This window comes from Ischnura elegans, chromosome 4 (assembly GCF_921293095.1).
Source record: "Ischnura elegans chromosome 4, ioIscEleg1.1, whole genome shotgun sequence".
NCBI classification, from domain to species: Eukaryota; Metazoa; Arthropoda; class Insecta; order Odonata; family Coenagrionidae; genus Ischnura; species Ischnura elegans.
In genome coordinates, this window is record NC_060249.1 from 68,500,882 (window position 1) to 68,518,682 (window position 17,801).

The window sequence follows — 17,801 nt, forward strand, 5'->3', positions numbered from 1 at the left end:
GCCTTCAACGCACATACGAATGTTAAGTTTGTCATATCGTTTCTACTTTTTTTGTGATCACCTCCAGTTGACACTCGTTGAATAGTTGCCATCTTTGTTTGGTGTTTTTGGGTTGACGAAGAATGAATTTTACTATCGCACTATTTGTAACTGGAAATAGGTAGCACCGTAAAACAACAGTATGATAGAGAGGCTGTTAATGTGGTAAGTAAAGCTGAATGGAAGCTCTATCATGTATCACTTGCGCCATATCAGAAGTGGTAAACTTATGCGTAATGAATTTCCATTTTACGTTAGCATCGCCTTGCGAATGGTATTTGACTACAATATTATGTTTTGATGTTGAATTTAATGTAATATAATCTGTAAAAAATGAAAATTTGAAGTCTGGTTGTGGGTGTTACTTTGGTTTGTTTTCAAGAAGTCGATGGTACGAATTTTGTGCAAATGTCACCGAGTGATTTTTTAACTTCTTTAAAGGGACCTAAGATCTAATGGCCAGTGAGTGGCGTGAGTTTTTAAATTACATATTGTTGTGTTTGAGATAATTCTAAACGATTCGTAATAGTATGCTAGACTCAATAATCTAAAATCACTGTTGGTTTCTACTTGTTTTTATTTAAGATGCAGCCCAATGGCCTCTTTTCTTCTCTTTCAATTTAACTTATTGTAGATTTTTCCTTCGGGTCTGTCAGCTCGTATTCATCTAAACGCGTAGATTTTCTGTGCATCTGAACGAAGGCTGGTTGTTTAACTGGTAATATACATAAACAATACTTCGAGTGTTTGATATAGGATTCCTGTCTTGGTGTACAATCGGATCATGTTTGACTTCAAATTTCAGTGGGAGTTCATGGTAATTATTTTCATTGTTTACAATTTATTTAACGATATTTAGTAGCGTACATTCTTGTTTCTTTTTTTGCGGCGTTCCTAACTCTTAGCAAGTGGTTTTGGTAATCCGCACATTCATGTTTTCAGAAGGTGTGCTTCGTCTTGTACGTCAGGATACCATTTTAGCGCGATGTTGAATTTATTTTGGATGTATAGAGTCATGTATTTAGCTCTGTTGTGCTCAATTTTATGATAGGTCTAGTTTTTCATGTGTTGCTGAAGTCACCGACAGAGACGGCATATCATGTCACCCTTTCAGTGCGAATTGGATGACGTCATTTTGTCTGCTTCATCTCCTGTCATCTCGTGCTGCTCTCGCACCATCGCTTGGAAGCGGCGGTAATGAACGGATGAATTGGTCATCATAAGTGACCTTCTACCCATTCGCACAATGAGAAGCAATAATGATGAGATTTCGCTGGGTGTAGCAGAGCATTTTCATCATGTCTCTCAATATTTTAGTTTAACTGCGGACTTACAAATCAAGATCATCTATCGGGAATTAATGGTTGAAAATAATATTTAGAGAAGTGAAATGCATTCGAATGATAATCGTACCATGTTGATTGTATGTATTGGATTTCTATGTATTTCTGTGCGTATTGGTGCTGATTAGGTTAATAATTTTGGTGCAATGAATGTAACATGATCTTTGTGCCCTCGTAATTCCGTATTTTACTAAACACAAGCTAGCATAAAAGCTGCGACGAATTCTCATCTCCCATTTGACGCGGTTGATCATAATATGCTGCGGTCTTGGGTTTGTGTACTTCCGCGATTGTTAAGAAATACTTGGCGTTTGTTTAGTATTAGCCCTAAGGTTAGTTTTGGTAGGTCGGGTCAGAGCTCACCCTGAACTAGGCGTATTGTTTTCATGTATACTTTGGGCGGGGCCCAGTAAACTTTTGGTTCGCGGTATATTCCTAGTCACGGCGGTTTTATTTCCAAGGCAATTGAGTGTATCCTCGCGCTGCAAAATGCTCTCGTAGTCGGCTTTGTTGGGTAATGAATGCTTGGAGTAAACATATGAGTTTTTATGTATGATCTTACAATTAGATTTTCCCGGCGTATCAGGTGCAGAAAAGTTTCTCGGGTTTTCCCCCGGTTGATGTTCTCCATGTCTCCCGACGTTTTGAGAGGCGACTTGCTGTTCATCCTCAGGGGATCTTCTGAATGATCATATGAATTTTTAATTTGAATTTTGTTGTCAGATATTGTGAATTTTACGCTAACCGTAGCGCCATTGATTTTAGTAAATTATAATTAGTGAAGTGAAAGTATTTTGTTGAAACAGAAACTATTTGAGGCTTAATGACGACGGATAGGAGAAGACGCATACTCTTCAGGCTTAGTTCATTGCACAGTTCCTATGAGATAATCGAGGATTCTGGTGAAAATAAATAGACGCGAAACGCATAAGCATATGTTGAAATCAAAATTATTTTGATTACTATTTTTTTCATAGGAATTATTGTAGCTTAACCAACCGATCCCTTTTTAACCCACCTCTGCAGCCTCCGTTTCGTTGGACTCGTGGCAGGCGTATATAATTTGATTTCGAACATTTATTGAGCGTAAAAATTTTTTGTGCGTTTCTCGTACCATTGATACACCTGGAATTCATTTTTAGGGTCATGGGCGTCCCCAGCGATGGGCAGTAGGGGGCAGCTGCCCCCTAGAAGCAAAAATCGCAAATGTCTTTAAGGAAAATAATATTTTTTCACGCAACTAATTTTAAAAACTAATAAATAGTTTTTACAGTTTCCTTAAAATGTTGATTTCATTCACCTTTCCATGCTTAAATCTTACCTATAACTTGAACAACCATGGCTTGCCCCCCTAGTTTTGATCCTGGAGTTTTTGTTGTTTAGAGTTAGAAATTATCACCAAATTAATGTTTATGAACTCTGCACCCCTTTTGTTTGATGAGTCATTTCGCGTTTGCCACTTCGCAGAGAAGCACGCGATAGTTGAAGGGTATACTCTTCTCTATAAGGAAAATCGAGCGGTAGTAAATCTTCCCCCGAAGGATTGCATCCCTCCGTTCTTCAATCTCACCCCCGGAGTCATTTCGGAGTAAGATTTCTTTAAAAAATTGGTGAATGTTTTTATTTTTACTTTTCGAAGTTCTGTACATATATTTTAGATGTGCTACTCCTTCACCCAAACGAAGAGCCTTTGGAAACGGAAAGTTTGCCTGGTTCACGCTGTGCGGGAGACTACTGAAATTCTAGGAATTTATTCACGCCGACATTGGACTCGTTCACCAATTCCTTTTAAAGTATTGATTGTAATAGAGTTTGAAGTATATGGGAAGCCGTATTTTTCTCATATTCATTCCTCATCGGTATTCCGTGGTTCATTGCTCTCCTGTGAGTAATTCATTCCTTGAATCAGCGCTACATTCTGAACGCGTTAGCTTGCTAACCCCTAAGGCCATTTTACTCGTGGCACGGAATAGCGCAGGTTAGAACTGCATTAATTTTACTTTATGGCGTGGAATTGCGCGAATGCACGTACGAAATTATAACGGGCTATATTCCACGCATTCTCGCATGCATTCTAGCAATTTACCGCTTTACACGACGCAATTTTGACTGCGCCTTCGTACACACGTCAGATCGTTCAAGTACGTGTCACGTGTAAAACGGCCTTTAAAGCGTCACCAACTCATGGTCGGCATCTTCCGCGTTTTTACTTGAAAAATTTGAGAGGCTGAATTAGGAATTTTTTAGTTGTGTTAGTACTTCCCTCGAGCGATTGCGGAGAAGTTCACGGATCCGTTAATCCCTGAGCGTGCCTTGTAATTAGGGTTTCTGGGACTTTTTCCGGATTCCCAACCCAAGAGTAAACACTTACAAGAGCTATTATTGGCATCTGTTCATCGACTCCATTTAAATTGGCAAAATCCGTTATCACTTGATGGGTCCAATTGGCCTAAAACGACGGAAGTGTTTGTTTTTGTGTTGATCGTTTCTATTGGAAATTTTATTTCCGTTAAATATAATACGAAGAAAGACCATTATCAGGATAAAAAATATTTACAATTATTTCATATGCTAACTTCTTTTTCCTGAGTCCACCCAGTTTGTGACAAAAGTTCGTTGAAAAATGAGAAAAAATCGGAAAGTTATGGAGAAGAGCGGCTAACACCGAGACGTAGTCCTGAAGGCGGTGAGAAAAACGGAAATGGCCATGAAAAGGACCAGCAATCAAGCAACGGAGGAGAGAATAAAACCGGCCGCGTTTGTGCCGATACCACATATCCAAGGAAATTCGGAAGATCTCACGTATTGAAAGCAATCACTATTTTAGTAACGAGATTTTATTGTACCACCAAAACCAGGGACCTACTAGAACGAGTGAAACATCGAGTACCTACCGATGCAAATGAAGAGTTTACGAAGCGCAATTAACCTGTCGGGGTAGCTACTAGTAACTTCATGATTACCTAAATGCCGTCTAATGGTGCATGCGAATAACAGGAAGTTGAAACTCTGCCGTAGCTGAGCACACATGGATGGCCGCTACGCATAACATAAAATTCGAAGATTCCGTAGCTGATATCCGAAGACCGGAAATATTTTCTGAGTGTAATACACGAGGCCATAGAGATCACAAAGTAAGAGAATAAATTCCACAGGGAGATGGCTATTCACTCGCCCAGGCATGGAAACGTGTTTTTAGAAAATAGCTAATCTCCAACAGCCAATCAGGAGCGACTTGACCGACGGCTAGGATATTAAAGGTGGCAATGATGACGCATCGTTAATTCGGTGACCTGAAGAAGCTAAGTGTAGCGCCGGCGAAACTGTCGTCCAAAAGAAACATGGACCGACGCGGAGTGAAGCGCGGAAAATCTTCATTTGTATCATCATAGGGATCCTTCATAGGAACAGCTACTCAGTATATGATACTGTAATGCACCAGGATCTGTTGTATTCGATACCGGAAAGTAATCGTTTTGTCCACCTCTTCTCCGAAAGAAAGGTGGTAGGATCGCGCGCTCTGGTTTCGGAGAACCCATCTTCCGTCCCCCTAGGCGAGCTCCCTCCCCTCTCCCCCCTCCATGCTTTGCTAATCTCGCCCGGTTTTGTATCGATCGCCATCCCACCCCGCCCCCTCCCTCTCTCTCCGATCCCCGAGTGTCCCTACCCTACCCCACAGCATCACCCTTTCCCTCTCTTGCTCCTGAGGTGGTTCCCTCCCGGCTGTACAGATTAAAAAAAGAAAAAATAATGGAATCTCAGTCTTGTTTCTTGTTTCGTTCCCTCCCGCTTATGATAGTACTCTTTTTCCGCCTCTTACGCGCCAAGTCTATCGAAATGTGGCAGTGAGTCACTAAAAATGCCAATCATTCGACCAGAATATTCGGTGATCGCTCCTCCCCCACCAGCGGTGTCGACGTGTAGCGCCATTTCAGTCGGACTGCACTTCTTCTAGTGCGACCATGCCAGTAATTTTGTTACGGCTCAAAGTATAAGGATAAGTTGATATTTGTGAAAATAAATTTTTTCCTCTCTGACACATTAAAAAAAAGATGTGTTGCGCGAGTTCCACTCATTTTTATGTGTTTAGCCTGTGAAATTCATGCTCAAAGCGTGGAAAGGCTGCATTATCTGGACTTAACTTAATAAGGAATATTTTCAATCCCTATGATTATTTCAACTACAGTGAGTGCAAAGACATTAAATACAACCACTCGTATAAGCATATTGAAAGGTCATTTTATTTTCTTGGGAATCGATGAAAAGGAAAACAGGATTAAATATTTAATGAAATATTTTTAAACGATTTTGTTGAATTATGACATTGTGTTATTTTTTGCGAAGTTGTATTTATCAAATTTTAAGTTTAAGTGCATGCACAGTGTAAGCGTTTGTATGGAGCGAATTGCTAAGATATGCGTATTTTTATAACTTCGACGCTCCAACCCTAGGGAGGTCATGTGTACTGATCATTTGTATTCTACATCGAAGCGTTGTAAGACATCGCTTGTGGCTGACTCGTGATAATATATGGTTCCATTTTTCAACCGCAGTTTTAAATACTATTATTTGATTTTATGCAAAAAGTGTTATTTACGAGGCATTTTTATAGAATGTATTAACAGTTTTTGCGTTTTTATGCAGCTTGTGATTGCTAACCTATAACGTGTTTTTTTATTAAATTCCCTTGCGCCGATTGCCGGGGAGTGAGACATACTACATTCTGTTTCGGAGCGTTCGAAGACGTCTCCCGTTGTGGTCCCGTAAAAATACATTGAGCTGGTATTTTAAACCAAGATTAAGGAATGCATCAGTTTTTATGAAGCCGATTATCATTTATACGTGTGTTTAATTGGTAAAATTGTTGATGCCCCAACCGCTGGGGTGAGATGCTTTCTATTCTACGTCGGAGCGTTCAAAGACGTCCCCCCGTGCTCGATGCGTAGACTGTCCCTTCCCCCACCATCAACCCCAAGGATTCATCCCTCCATCACCGCGTTCCTCCCCTTCCCCTTTCGTATGCTCTATCCCTCTCTTCTCTCCCTGGCCGCATCCCCCTCCCCCTCGAGGGCTCGGGGCGTACGTGGTTTCGGCATTCCTTCCCCAGCGCCGACCGCTCCTCATCCCCCCCAGCGCTGTCTTCCTCCTTCGCCCGATGGGGATGTGTCTCGACGTCCCCGCACGCCGCGAGACGACACACGCCACGCCTCCCTGCAATCACGAGACGTACCAACCGCGATTCTTCCGCCCCTGCACGCGTGCCTTCACCCTCACGAATGGGCGACTTAGCGAATTCGGAGTGAGTTGATTTTTTTATTGTTCTATCGAAATGTGACCATTGCGAAAATGTCTAGCACCACCTTTTTTACGTCCTCTCCCGAGTGTAACGTTGCGAATTCTGCGTCTTGAGGTGGATTCACTCGCGGGGTTACTGTATGGCGTGACAGGATGTGTTGTGAAGAAGAATTCGTTGTGCATCTCTGTTTATATCTTTCATTGCATGCAATGGCTGATTGCTACATTGTTGTGTATTGTGTGAATTTTTTTATGCAGTATGTGTTGTTGCATCTTCCTTATGAAAAAAATCTAGAATAGTTATAGCAATGATTATTAAAGGTTTCAAGGTAGGGAAAGAAGATTTTAGAGCACATTATTTTAATTATTATGGTGTAGTTCTGCAATGATAGGTAGTTGACCTGTTAGTGTATGGTTATCAGGTGATTCCTCCATAAAACTATGGGACTTGAGTTTTATGGGAGTGGATGTTACTTGCTGCTCGAAAGGGACTTTTCCCTGTATATCCAATTTTATCTTTTCATGTTTTAATCGTTTTCCATCAATTCTATGTTAATAGTTAAAATGAAATAGGAATAATTCAGTTGCATCATTTCCTTGCACACAAAAGGTCTGTGTGGTTTGGCTGAAACTACTTTTATGAATGGAAATCGTAGAAATCAAAGTAAGAAAAGTTAAATGAATTCAGTGTGTTTTGCTGAGTATCAAATGTATAATTAGGTGCTGTATGTATGTCAACATTTTCTCCTGGCCCTCATAATGTTCCTTTTAACACAGTTTCAAATGCCATTATGCACTGTGTGTGGCTTGGATATTTACAGTTAAAGTTTTAGTTTACCGGATGAACTAACCAGTTTAAAAAATCGTGCCCTTCTTGGACAGTGAAATTAATCTTAAGTGTAAGTTTTTACTCCTCTACATATTTCAAATTCACTCTGGATTTCCTGGAAATATCAGAGAAATGAATTTAAATTCCAGTCAACCTTGTTTTTAGTGTATAAAGCTATTTATATATTCTAAATCTGAGTATACAGTCAATACATGGAAGCTAAAAATTAAATCTGGAGCTTCATTCCATGCCAAAATTATATCATCACCATAAACTATATCAGCGTGCTAGTTAACTAAACATAGTGTTTATTAATACACGATGTTGTGTACCAACCTTAGTATCATCTCATTTTTTAAGTAAACTTTTAAATTATGTTTATGCTTTTTTACCTCTCAACTTAACCATGTTATATTTCTTTGTGAGCTTTCTTTTCTGTGGGGAAAATTGAAATATTGATAACAAGAGTTTTGCTCAAAGAATTTCCTTGTTAGTGATCTATGCAATGACTAGCTATTAACACCTGAACATATCCATCATGTAGGTTTATGGGAATGTAATGAAGATGAAAAATCAAAGCCAGCTCAATAATTATTATCTGTTCAGAAATAGTAGCTGTCGAGATTGCAGTTGGGTACAAACAATCTTATTTACAAATAAGGGTATGTGATATGTTTACTATGCAAACCAATTTAAGGCCCTGGTATTAATGGAGTATATGAATGAAAATAACTTGGGTAACAGAAAATGTCACCATGTCTTATGTAAAAGCGTTTTCAAAAGATTTATTGTATCTCAAAAAGCTAACTCAGGCAGGGCCGTCCAGAGAGGAGCGGAGGCAGATGGGCTAGACTTCTTAGGGCCACAGAGTTAAGGGGGTATTTCTCTTTGGGAGAGGGGAGCTTCACACCTAAACTCCTCCCCCGAGCCACCAGAAGTCTGTGGGCAGCCCTGCACGCGGGTATAATGAAAAACTTCATGAAAATGAGGAAGTTTATTGGCAAATTTAAGAAATTGCTTTCTTTGTTGTATTTACATTTAAAAATTAGAATCCTTGCATATGCTATTATGGCATTGCTGGTGAGTGAGAAGCTTAGTTAGCATGTGTGTGTGTGTCTGTGGGGTAGAATTTTGTAAACACTTAGTAAATCAGTCATTCCATCAACCCTTTTGTTAGTTCGAATAAGTGGGGTAGATTAACTTCACACTAAGCCCCAGGCATGTGAAATTCTCAGATTCACTGTCGAGGTTAGTTCCTCTCCCTGGGCCACATGACAAGGATTTTCATTGGGGGTGCCCAAGGGCTTCACGTTAGATTTGAACCCAGACCCTTAAATCAGTTGCCAAACCCTCTACCCATTAGACCATTACACACTTCATGATTTACTTTTTAAATTAGCTCTTAGTGATGGCATTCGCTATTGCTAATCCTACCTTTTTTCTTTCCTCCCTATTTCCCACAGAGTCCATAATGGGCTGCATTTCCAGCAAGACAGATATCAATGATCTTCATCCCAATGTGTTCCATGTGATGAACGTGAATGAAGAAGGGCAGTTCCTTAGTTCTGGTCAACTGGAAATCACTGAGGCTGATATAATTTTCTACCAAAAGGGCAAGGTGCCCATGAAGTGGCCACTCAAGTGCCTGCGACGCTATGGATTTGATGCAGAGTTATTCAGTTTTGAATCTGGAAGGCGTTGCCCAACGGGACCAGGGATCTATGCCTTCAATTGCCGCCGTGCTGAGCAACTGTTCAACATGCTCCAATGCCACATACAGCACTGTCACAATGGAGCTGGTGGAGAGGATGCTGTGTCGCGAGAATTTCCAACTGTGGGAATGTCCTCTGCACCATCCATATCATCCTCCTCAATGCTCATGTCCACATCAATATCTCGGACAGGTTTCCCAGGTAATGGGATGGCTAATGGAGTGAATGACAACCTTGGAGCAGGGTTGGACAATGGGAATTATCTGGAGCCAGTGAGGAGCACCGCAAGGGGTCCTCCAACTGCACCACGTGTGATGCCAATGCAGGTAGGCAATGGACTGAACTCAATCGCTAGGTTGAGTGTCAGCAGTGGTCCCTTAAGCCCTCAGAGCACAACTTCTCCTCCACCTAACGTCAATATCTGCTTGGGTACGGTGGTGGGATCTACCAGCAGTGCTGTTGACAATAGTACCTCATTGTATGCCAATGAGGAGCTGTTCACAGATCCAGATGGTCGAGTCCCTGTTTTAGAAGATACTAGCCGGTCAGCTTTCCCAGCGTACACCAATGGGAGTGCAGTAGCTACCCCATCAGAGAGTAGTAAACCTACTCAGCGGCTGGAACTTACAGAAGCCCAGCCTGAGCCATTGAGTGTTAGTGGGGGGAGCTCTAAGACTCCAGGCAGCGTAGCACCGGCTCCCCTACCTCTCCCGTACATGAACCTAGGCCTAGGAAGTCCTCACTCTCCATATGATACTGAAACAAACTATGCTAAACTGGATGACCTTATCAAATCAGAGCAAGAAGCACAGCTGCATTTGTACATGAATGTTGTCCCTGAAAATGCCAAAGACCCCACTGCCAAAGCAATTTCCCTATCAGAGCAGCACTGTTATGAAAATCTTGAACCCGGAGAAATCAGTAGTGAGATTAATGGGAAGGTGGTTTTGACTGCTCTCTCCCCTGTTGATGCTGTGGCAGCCACTCCCAGTAGTAGAGTAGGAACAGCTGTGGGACCTACTCCTGTCAGTCAGGTTCCCATTCACCTGAGTTTAGCTCCAGTAGCCCCTACAATACCTGAAGCTGCACCTGTGCGTGAAGTTAATTATGTGGTCCTTGATTTAGATAGAGGATCTGATTCGAACAATTCACAGACATTGCCTACATCACCACTAGGGTCCGTGGCTTCTTTTCCAGAATCTCCTCGACGAGTGTCAGAAGGTTATGCTACGATAGACTTCAATAAGACAGTCGCCCTCTCTCATTCAGTGAATCCTAATATGGATAATGACACGGAGGGTTCTCGAAAAACTCGGCATAACTCTACCATAAATGACCTCTCCTTGACAAGAAACAGTTCCTCCTTAAGTGACTGAAAGTGAAAAGAGGCTATTGATCTTTAAACCTGATCAAAATTGTGATTTATTGAGAGGGATGTTTATTTTGTTGTTAAAATGAAGTATACATTGTTGTAGGTATTTTATATAATACTCATTATGTGTCCGTTACCAAATGTTTTGATTGTGTGTACTTGTTTAGTTAAAATTGTACACATTGACATTGTGATAAAAAGCACAGGAATGCTCTCTTGCTCCAGGTCATTGTATGTTATTGAAACCTTAAATTTTAAGGTGCATGCATTTGTAGAATGGCATTTTTGGTGCTTGTTAGTTTTTCCACCAAGCTCTATAAAAATGATGTACTTGGCTAAAAAATTTACCAATATATGAGATTACATATATTATGGCAAAGCTTTAAATTATCTAATTTTTGTTAGCTATAATGTTTCAGCAAGGTTTTAAGAACTCAATTTAATTTGTGCAGCTGTTGTTATCCTTTTTCAAATGGTAGCCTTATTTAGATATGATATATCATTATTTCTTTGAGATTTTATACTTGTGATTAGCTTACAGTATTTTTATATTTTTGTGAAGTCAATTGTTATCTACCTTATACTCAAGCAAATAAAAATGCATTTAATTATTTACATTATATAAGTTGCATATTAAGCACAGAAGCAGTCTCATAGTCTGTACAACACCTATGTACTTGTTCAGAAACTCAAGCCATTATGAGGAATATGATAGAGGTGTTTAACGTATTTTAATATGTAAAATAGGAGGAGACAGTTTTTGTACAGTTTCTGAATATTTTTAGCAAATTTTGAGTTCCTTGAGAGAAGTGGTAAATACCTAGTATGTAAAATACATACACTACACACAGTCATAGATTTTCATTCATTAATATGAAATACTTGTTTAGTATAGCTTACAATTGAGTTACCCTACTCCCCACCTATTCTTTGTAGTTTTTATGAATGTTTCATGAAGCCAAATATCGTGCAACAGATATTTATCTCTTTCTATTGTACTTTGAATATCTGTGAATCATCAGTAAACGTCATTTCTCATTTTGAACCTAGTCCAATTCCATATTGTGTTCCTGAACTTGTGATGTAACGTGAGGAGAATCAACATGAACTCCTTCTTGGCCAGTAGTGATCAAAGCATCTATATAATGGCATTGCTTTGTCAGAAATTGCTCTTTGCTACTGATTTAATATTTGGCCTTTGCAGCGTACTATCCTAGACTGACATGGGTGGTCTTGTGCTGATGCTTCAAGAGCATCAATGATATTTCTTTACTTTTTAATCTTTTCCCCAATGTTTTACAAAATTATTTAATGGCATGAATGTTACCATTGCCAGAATGTTTGTGTAAAAATGCTATAGTACACCTAATGCCTCTAAATATAGTGTTATTGCTCATGTAGGAGACCAAATATCCATTGCTCACAGCTTGTAGTAGAAAAAGAATTCTTCCGAACTACGATGAATATGCATGGTGCTGTATTTGTTGAGAAGTATAATGCTAATTGAATACAATTTTTAGGGAAATGTTTCTTAATATGAAGTTAGTTTCTTTATAGATTATTGGAGGTATTTATACCAGAATGCAGGTTAATTCTTATTAATTCACAAGTTGACCCTACCATCAATGACAATGATTTTCTGAATGACAATAGTAATGTATTCTTAGCTGTGATTTAGATTTGATATTGAGCCAAATGGCTGAATGAGATATTTTATTCATACATGCATATTATTTCATATCACACAAGTGAACGATAACGAAAGCACACATGATAGTGTTCATTAATAAATTTCATTTTGTATAAATATATACTGAGCTGCTCTTGCCATAGCATCAACCAAGAAAATTCCTAATGATGGTGGCTAGGGATCCATATGGCTTTTAAAAAACCCCATAGATTTCCAAATGGAGTTCAGATTTTGCATAAAATTATAGTGAATACACTTGTTAGTGGCATATATAATTTGGGCAAGAGTTCATTAATAACATCATTAATTTCAAATCTCAGCATTGATTTATTTTTACCAGGTAAATCTTGTAATAGAACAATAAATTGTTTGGTTAGTCACTACATATTGTTTCTTAGGTAGACAACATTCACAATGCCGACCCAAAAAAATGTTCTCTTCTCCAGTAAACCTATTCAGATGTAAAGTATATTTTTCTGGAGCCATGTATTTTTGGGTAGAAGTATAAGTTTGGATAAGTACCAGCATATCCTAGGTGTTAATTGTCAAGATTTTTACACAAATGATAAAAACGAACTAAAAACCCAAAGGCTGTAATTATGGATTTTAAATAAATAATGTGAATTCTTTTTAAGCACAACTTGTTTTAATTCCTTGACTAAGTCACCCCCTTTAATATTTATGCTTAAATATTAGTTTTGATATAATTAGTGAAGTCATTACTAATTTAGAAACATTAACGTAGTTATGAAAAATAAAAATCGGACATTAATGCCCATAATCATGTATCTATGTTTAGCTAGGTACATTCAGAATTGACTCAATTATTTAGGTACCATAATAACTAATGTTAATTGTCTTCATGGGCAATTTTAATGAACATGTTATTTTTTTCATAAAAGTTTACATCTTTAGTGAAAAAATTTAATACGGTACAGGATTTAAAGTATGGAAAGCTTGAAAATGAATGATTACAGGATTTTTGAATTTTCAGGATTTTGAACTCTCATTGAATAAATAAATTTATGAATTCAATTGAAATGAATACACACAATAATATATTATTAATTATGAAAAAATTAAAAGGAAACTTTTTAATGATAAAAAAGCTTGCAGGATCATTTAAATCAAAATGTAAACTATGTGAATTTGGTATCTTTTAGAGTGAAAACTGGAGTGGAGAATCCAGGTTCAAATCGAGGCGAATGATTTCTTCTCGGTGGATTTTTCACAAAAGCTATATACACCTCTAAAAGCTACTTAGAACATAGCTTTTATTAAATGGGTAACATGAATGAAAGAGAATGGTCATAGTTTCAACCTTTTAATTACGAGTAGAATATGCAAATGATATACAATAGCAAGACACCAAAAGAAATAGCAAAATATCTAATAATAATATTCACCTCAACTGGAGGACATAACATGGCAAATCTGATCAAGATTCTTTGATATACTTGTCGCCAAAAGTGGTCTCACATTGGTATCACTATCATCACCTATACAATTATATGATTGGGTCATGATACCAACTACAACATATTTTATACTTCCTTCATCAGTTTTCTTGATGTCCTTAAGGTTCTGCTTCTTTTCCTCGATCAAACGGCAAATAACAGGTGAACCAATATCTCCCTGAAAAATTAAATGTATGTATTTCTATACATGAGGAGCTAGTTTTGGCAACTCATTAAAAAAATTATATCAGAAGGCTGCACAATCTTATAATCTTTGGAAATATAGCAAGCAGTTAATGAAGAGAAAATACATTTAAAAAAAAACATAATTTCCTCTTTGTCAACATGCAGTAAAATCAACTTTCAATTTCCAACATTTTAATACTCAATCATCCATTGTATTCCAAGCTGAAGTTCAATTATGACAAGATTCAATTTATAAACTGAAGTGGGCGAAGAGACTTTCATTAAATTAAATTTTCCATAAAATAAGCCTATTTACATTATCCACCTCATCACTTAAAAAGGGAAGCATATCTCTTATTTGAGTTTATAAGGTAATTTAGGATTTCCAGCTCTGCCAGAAGTTTTTCACACTAAGTGATCAATGAAGGCATTTTTTCCACTGAAATTAAGTCATGAAAAAATAATTGGGATAAGTCCAAGAGATGAAGTTACTTTGTCATTGTATAACTTATCCTGAAAGCTAAATAAACAAACATCTTTCAAAATTAGCAGTAGCATAAAAATGTTCCTCAATTTGTGATTAACCTCATTTATTTCTGGCATTAGTTCTCTGGCAATGGCTTGAAAGTGTACTTTTAATGGGGTCATTAATGGCAGAATCCGAACAAAGGCAAATTTATCTAATATACTGCACACTACCTACACATCAATCTCAGGGGTACAATATTAACTCATCTTTCCACACAGGAAGCCATATGACTGGAATATTGTTTAATTGCCAAAATTAATCATGATTTATGCCTAAATACATCAAATTAAATTCATATGGTCCAATAAATAAATATTCCACTTTTTTCCTTAACTTCCAAAATTTGGTGCAAAAACTGAGGTGAAATTTTATATTTATGAAGAAAATTGTATATCAATGTGGGTTGGCGAATTTTGCTTCATATAAGCACTCTCATCATCAGCAGTGGCAAAATGACAATGACACATGACAAAAAAAAACAGTACTTGACATTTCAAAACTACATTTCCCCTTCAAAACCAGTGTTCATTCTGACAAGAATAAGCATACGTACTTGAAAAAGAATTTTTAACAGAGATAAACCAAAGATGAATGAAATTTAGAAGAGATAGAATGAAAACCTTACCAAACACTGTGAGGATCCTTGCATTGCTGTCACACACAACTGATTTGATTTTGGCATTGTTGAGTTTATTTCCTTCATTGCCTTTATGCATTCTGCCCTAGATAAAACTGTTGCTCTGGATTTTGAAAGTATTCTTGAGAATATTCTGGTTTCAGCTTCCTCTTCATCACTCATATTATCATGCAGTTTTTCTCTTTCAAATTGTTCCTCAGATGAATTTTCAATCCCAGTTATACCACCTATCTCAGGTGAACAGTGGACCAATTCTCCAAAATTCCCTCCAAGAAGTTGGCAATGGCTACCCTCTGGACTATTAGTTGCAGATTCCATAGGATTCTTCCACATTCCAAAAGTTTGAGACATTGAGTTAACCAAATGTGATTGAACTTGTTTCTAAAAATAAAATAATGAAGAATTAGATAAGACAATAAAAAATAGATCAATTAAATTAGAGTAACAATGATTACACGCCTTCTCAGTTTACACACCTCAAGAGTTAAAACATCAGATTCAATCCAACCAGTCACCATACAGTCCGATAAATTCGCTTTACCCATCGTAATTTGTGGAAGGCATATTGGAGCAACATGTGGATATTCATCAAAGTTTATGGGAACTACCAATTTCAGGATAGCCAAGTTGTAAGCTTCACTTAGGATTCGAGATTCTGAAATAGAGAAGTTTTCACTAGGCATAAATTGATAAGGCTTAATACGATTTTCAGAAACATAGGCAACAAATCTTAAGATATTCAGCCCATTCTATGATAAATTTTTAAAATGGACAACAGTTGGCTCCAAGCAGAGGCGGACAAAAACTCTAGGGGGGTGGGGGCTAAAGATATCTTGAGCTATCTTTACTTTTCTCGTAGTAAAAAAATAATCAAGTCACATGCAAAGTTTAATAAAGTTATATATGAACTGAATATATACATATATAAGACAATGCCATCTTATGATATAAAAAAGTTACAATTGTGGATCTGCAATGTTCGGCAATGTGGCGGTTCACTAAAGAATCTGGATAGTTTATAAAGCAGTTGCTTCAAGCAGAGCTAACTACCAGGATAAATGTATTCGAATAGTGTTTTGGATAGAGGAAGCAGGTAAATGCAGTAGAATAGGAAGCTAGCCTTTCTTCTTGCCTGGCAGGTTACTGCTGCCTACTCCACTGAAAACAAGGATACATCCAGTCATGGGTACTGCATAGAGGCGGCCACAATATAAGTCCTGTAGAGGCTTGATTTCAGTTGCTTCTTAGGGCATACTATTTTAATGTTTCAAAAATGTCCACTGCACCGCAATGTGTGCAGAGCGATCCACTTATTCTCAATTTTAGTAATATAGCATTTGTAATTGCAAGGAATAGTATAGAGATATTATGAATTTTGATACATCAGACAAATTTTGGTTAACGGCCCCAATTACAGCTTATTTCTCAGTGAAATTCAGATCACTCTGTCTGTCAGAGTGGCAACTATTGTGAGCCCATTTAAATGCACAGTGAGAGACAACACACCCACAAGATGACTGGAGAATCCTGTGTTGTAATATTTGTCATCCAGTAATCAATATGTGAAAACCATAGAACTACCATTATAATCATGTGAGCCAGTGGTAAGTTTTTATTTCACCCATTACTTCTCAATTGCAAGGCTGCTAATGCTCAGAATCTTACCAGTGTTTAAATACTTCTTGGAAACTGGTACATCTACACTTGTGTATGGTTCAAATGGATTTTTATCTTCATTCAGTATATCCCATTCACCTAAACGGACTTTAATCTGTGACACTGGTATTTCCTGAACACATTGTGCCGCCGTTAAAACAACTCTGGGAGACACAAGGACACCTGAACAGATGAACTCTTCCTCATACTTCTCAATTACTGCCACCTGAATAAAATACAATCCCAAAAGTAAAAATTGGCAAGACTTCAATTTGAGGACTATGAAATGGAATTTCAAAAAGATACTACATATTTCACTGAACATGTTCAATGTCTGGAATAAGAGTTACTGCAAATTTTAACTTCAAAACCTTCATTTAAGCAAAGTCATTACTACTATAGATACCCACCTGCCATGGAAATTCTCCAAATTGGGTGCGACTATCTGTAGCGTTCAACCTAGTCACTTTAGGTGTCACACCACAGGCACGGCTAAATGTTGCATTCTGAAACGGCATTACAGACCTAGTTCACACGTTTCCTTGGAGAGAATGAATTGTTGGAACCATTCAAGAATCTTAGCATTTCGGTTTACCCACCATTTCAGTACAGGGACAATGAAGCGTTGTTTTCCCTATCGATCCCACATGAAAGGTCGGCACATCCGAACGATACGTGGCGACGCATGTTTCCAAAACTATCATAAAATAAATTACGACCAACAAGAATGAATAGTACTCCATTACGCTTTTTATCTTGAGACAGGCTAGAACAGTTGCAATTGACCTGGAGCTTTCACGCGGGAGGTGGAAGCAGCAGGCCTTGCTAGAAGCGAAGCTACTGTCCACTGCGAGGTGTTATCCCAAAGCACCAAAAATTAAGAGTTGAGGCCTGAATGAAACGTCTCGTAGCTTGTCGCAGCGGATGAATGACGAATATAGAAATGCGATGAACCACACGATCAAGCTCCCTCGGAGAATTGCGCTATTAAGATGGGGCCGGGAGATATCGACTATTGAATGCGCGTTTTTTCAGTTGAACGACCACAGGTCCACC

General features: G+C 38.1%; 2 protein-coding genes across 3 annotated transcripts; one reads left to right on the forward strand and one right to left on the reverse strand.

The window, feature by feature from the left end:
* Nucleotides 1-89: 89 nt before the first annotated feature.
* On the forward strand, nt 90-12,914 carry LOC124157644 (fibroblast growth factor receptor substrate 2). Of its 2 annotated transcripts, none has more exons than XM_046532547.1 (2): nt 90-204; nt 8,970-12,914. In XM_046532547.1, the coding sequence occupies exon 2, from the start codon at nt 8,978-8,980 to the stop codon at nt 10,592-10,594; it is 1,617 nt and encodes a 538-aa protein (XP_046388503.1). In that variant the 5' UTR covers nt 90-204; nt 8,970-8,977; the 3' UTR covers nt 10,595-12,914. The 2 variants fall into 2 exon arrangements, with proteins under 2 accessions (XP_046388503.1, XP_046388504.1); XM_046532548.1 differs by lacking the exon at nt 90-204 and adding an exon at nt 6,481-6,681.
* A 674-nt stretch (nt 12,915-13,588) lies between these two features.
* On the reverse strand, nt 13,589-17,643 carry LOC124157647 (clotting factor G beta subunit-like). Its single transcript, XM_046532562.1, has 6 exons — nt 17,345-17,643; nt 17,156-17,251; nt 16,755-16,971; nt 15,566-15,744; nt 15,078-15,470; nt 13,589-13,915 (listed from the first exon to the last, which is right to left on the reverse strand). The coding sequence occupies exons 1-6, from the start codon at nt 17,486-17,488 to the stop codon at nt 13,688-13,690; spliced, it is 1,257 nt and encodes a 418-aa protein (XP_046388518.1). The 5' UTR covers nt 17,489-17,643; the 3' UTR covers nt 13,589-13,687.
* Nucleotides 17,644-17,801: the final 158 nt, after the last annotated feature.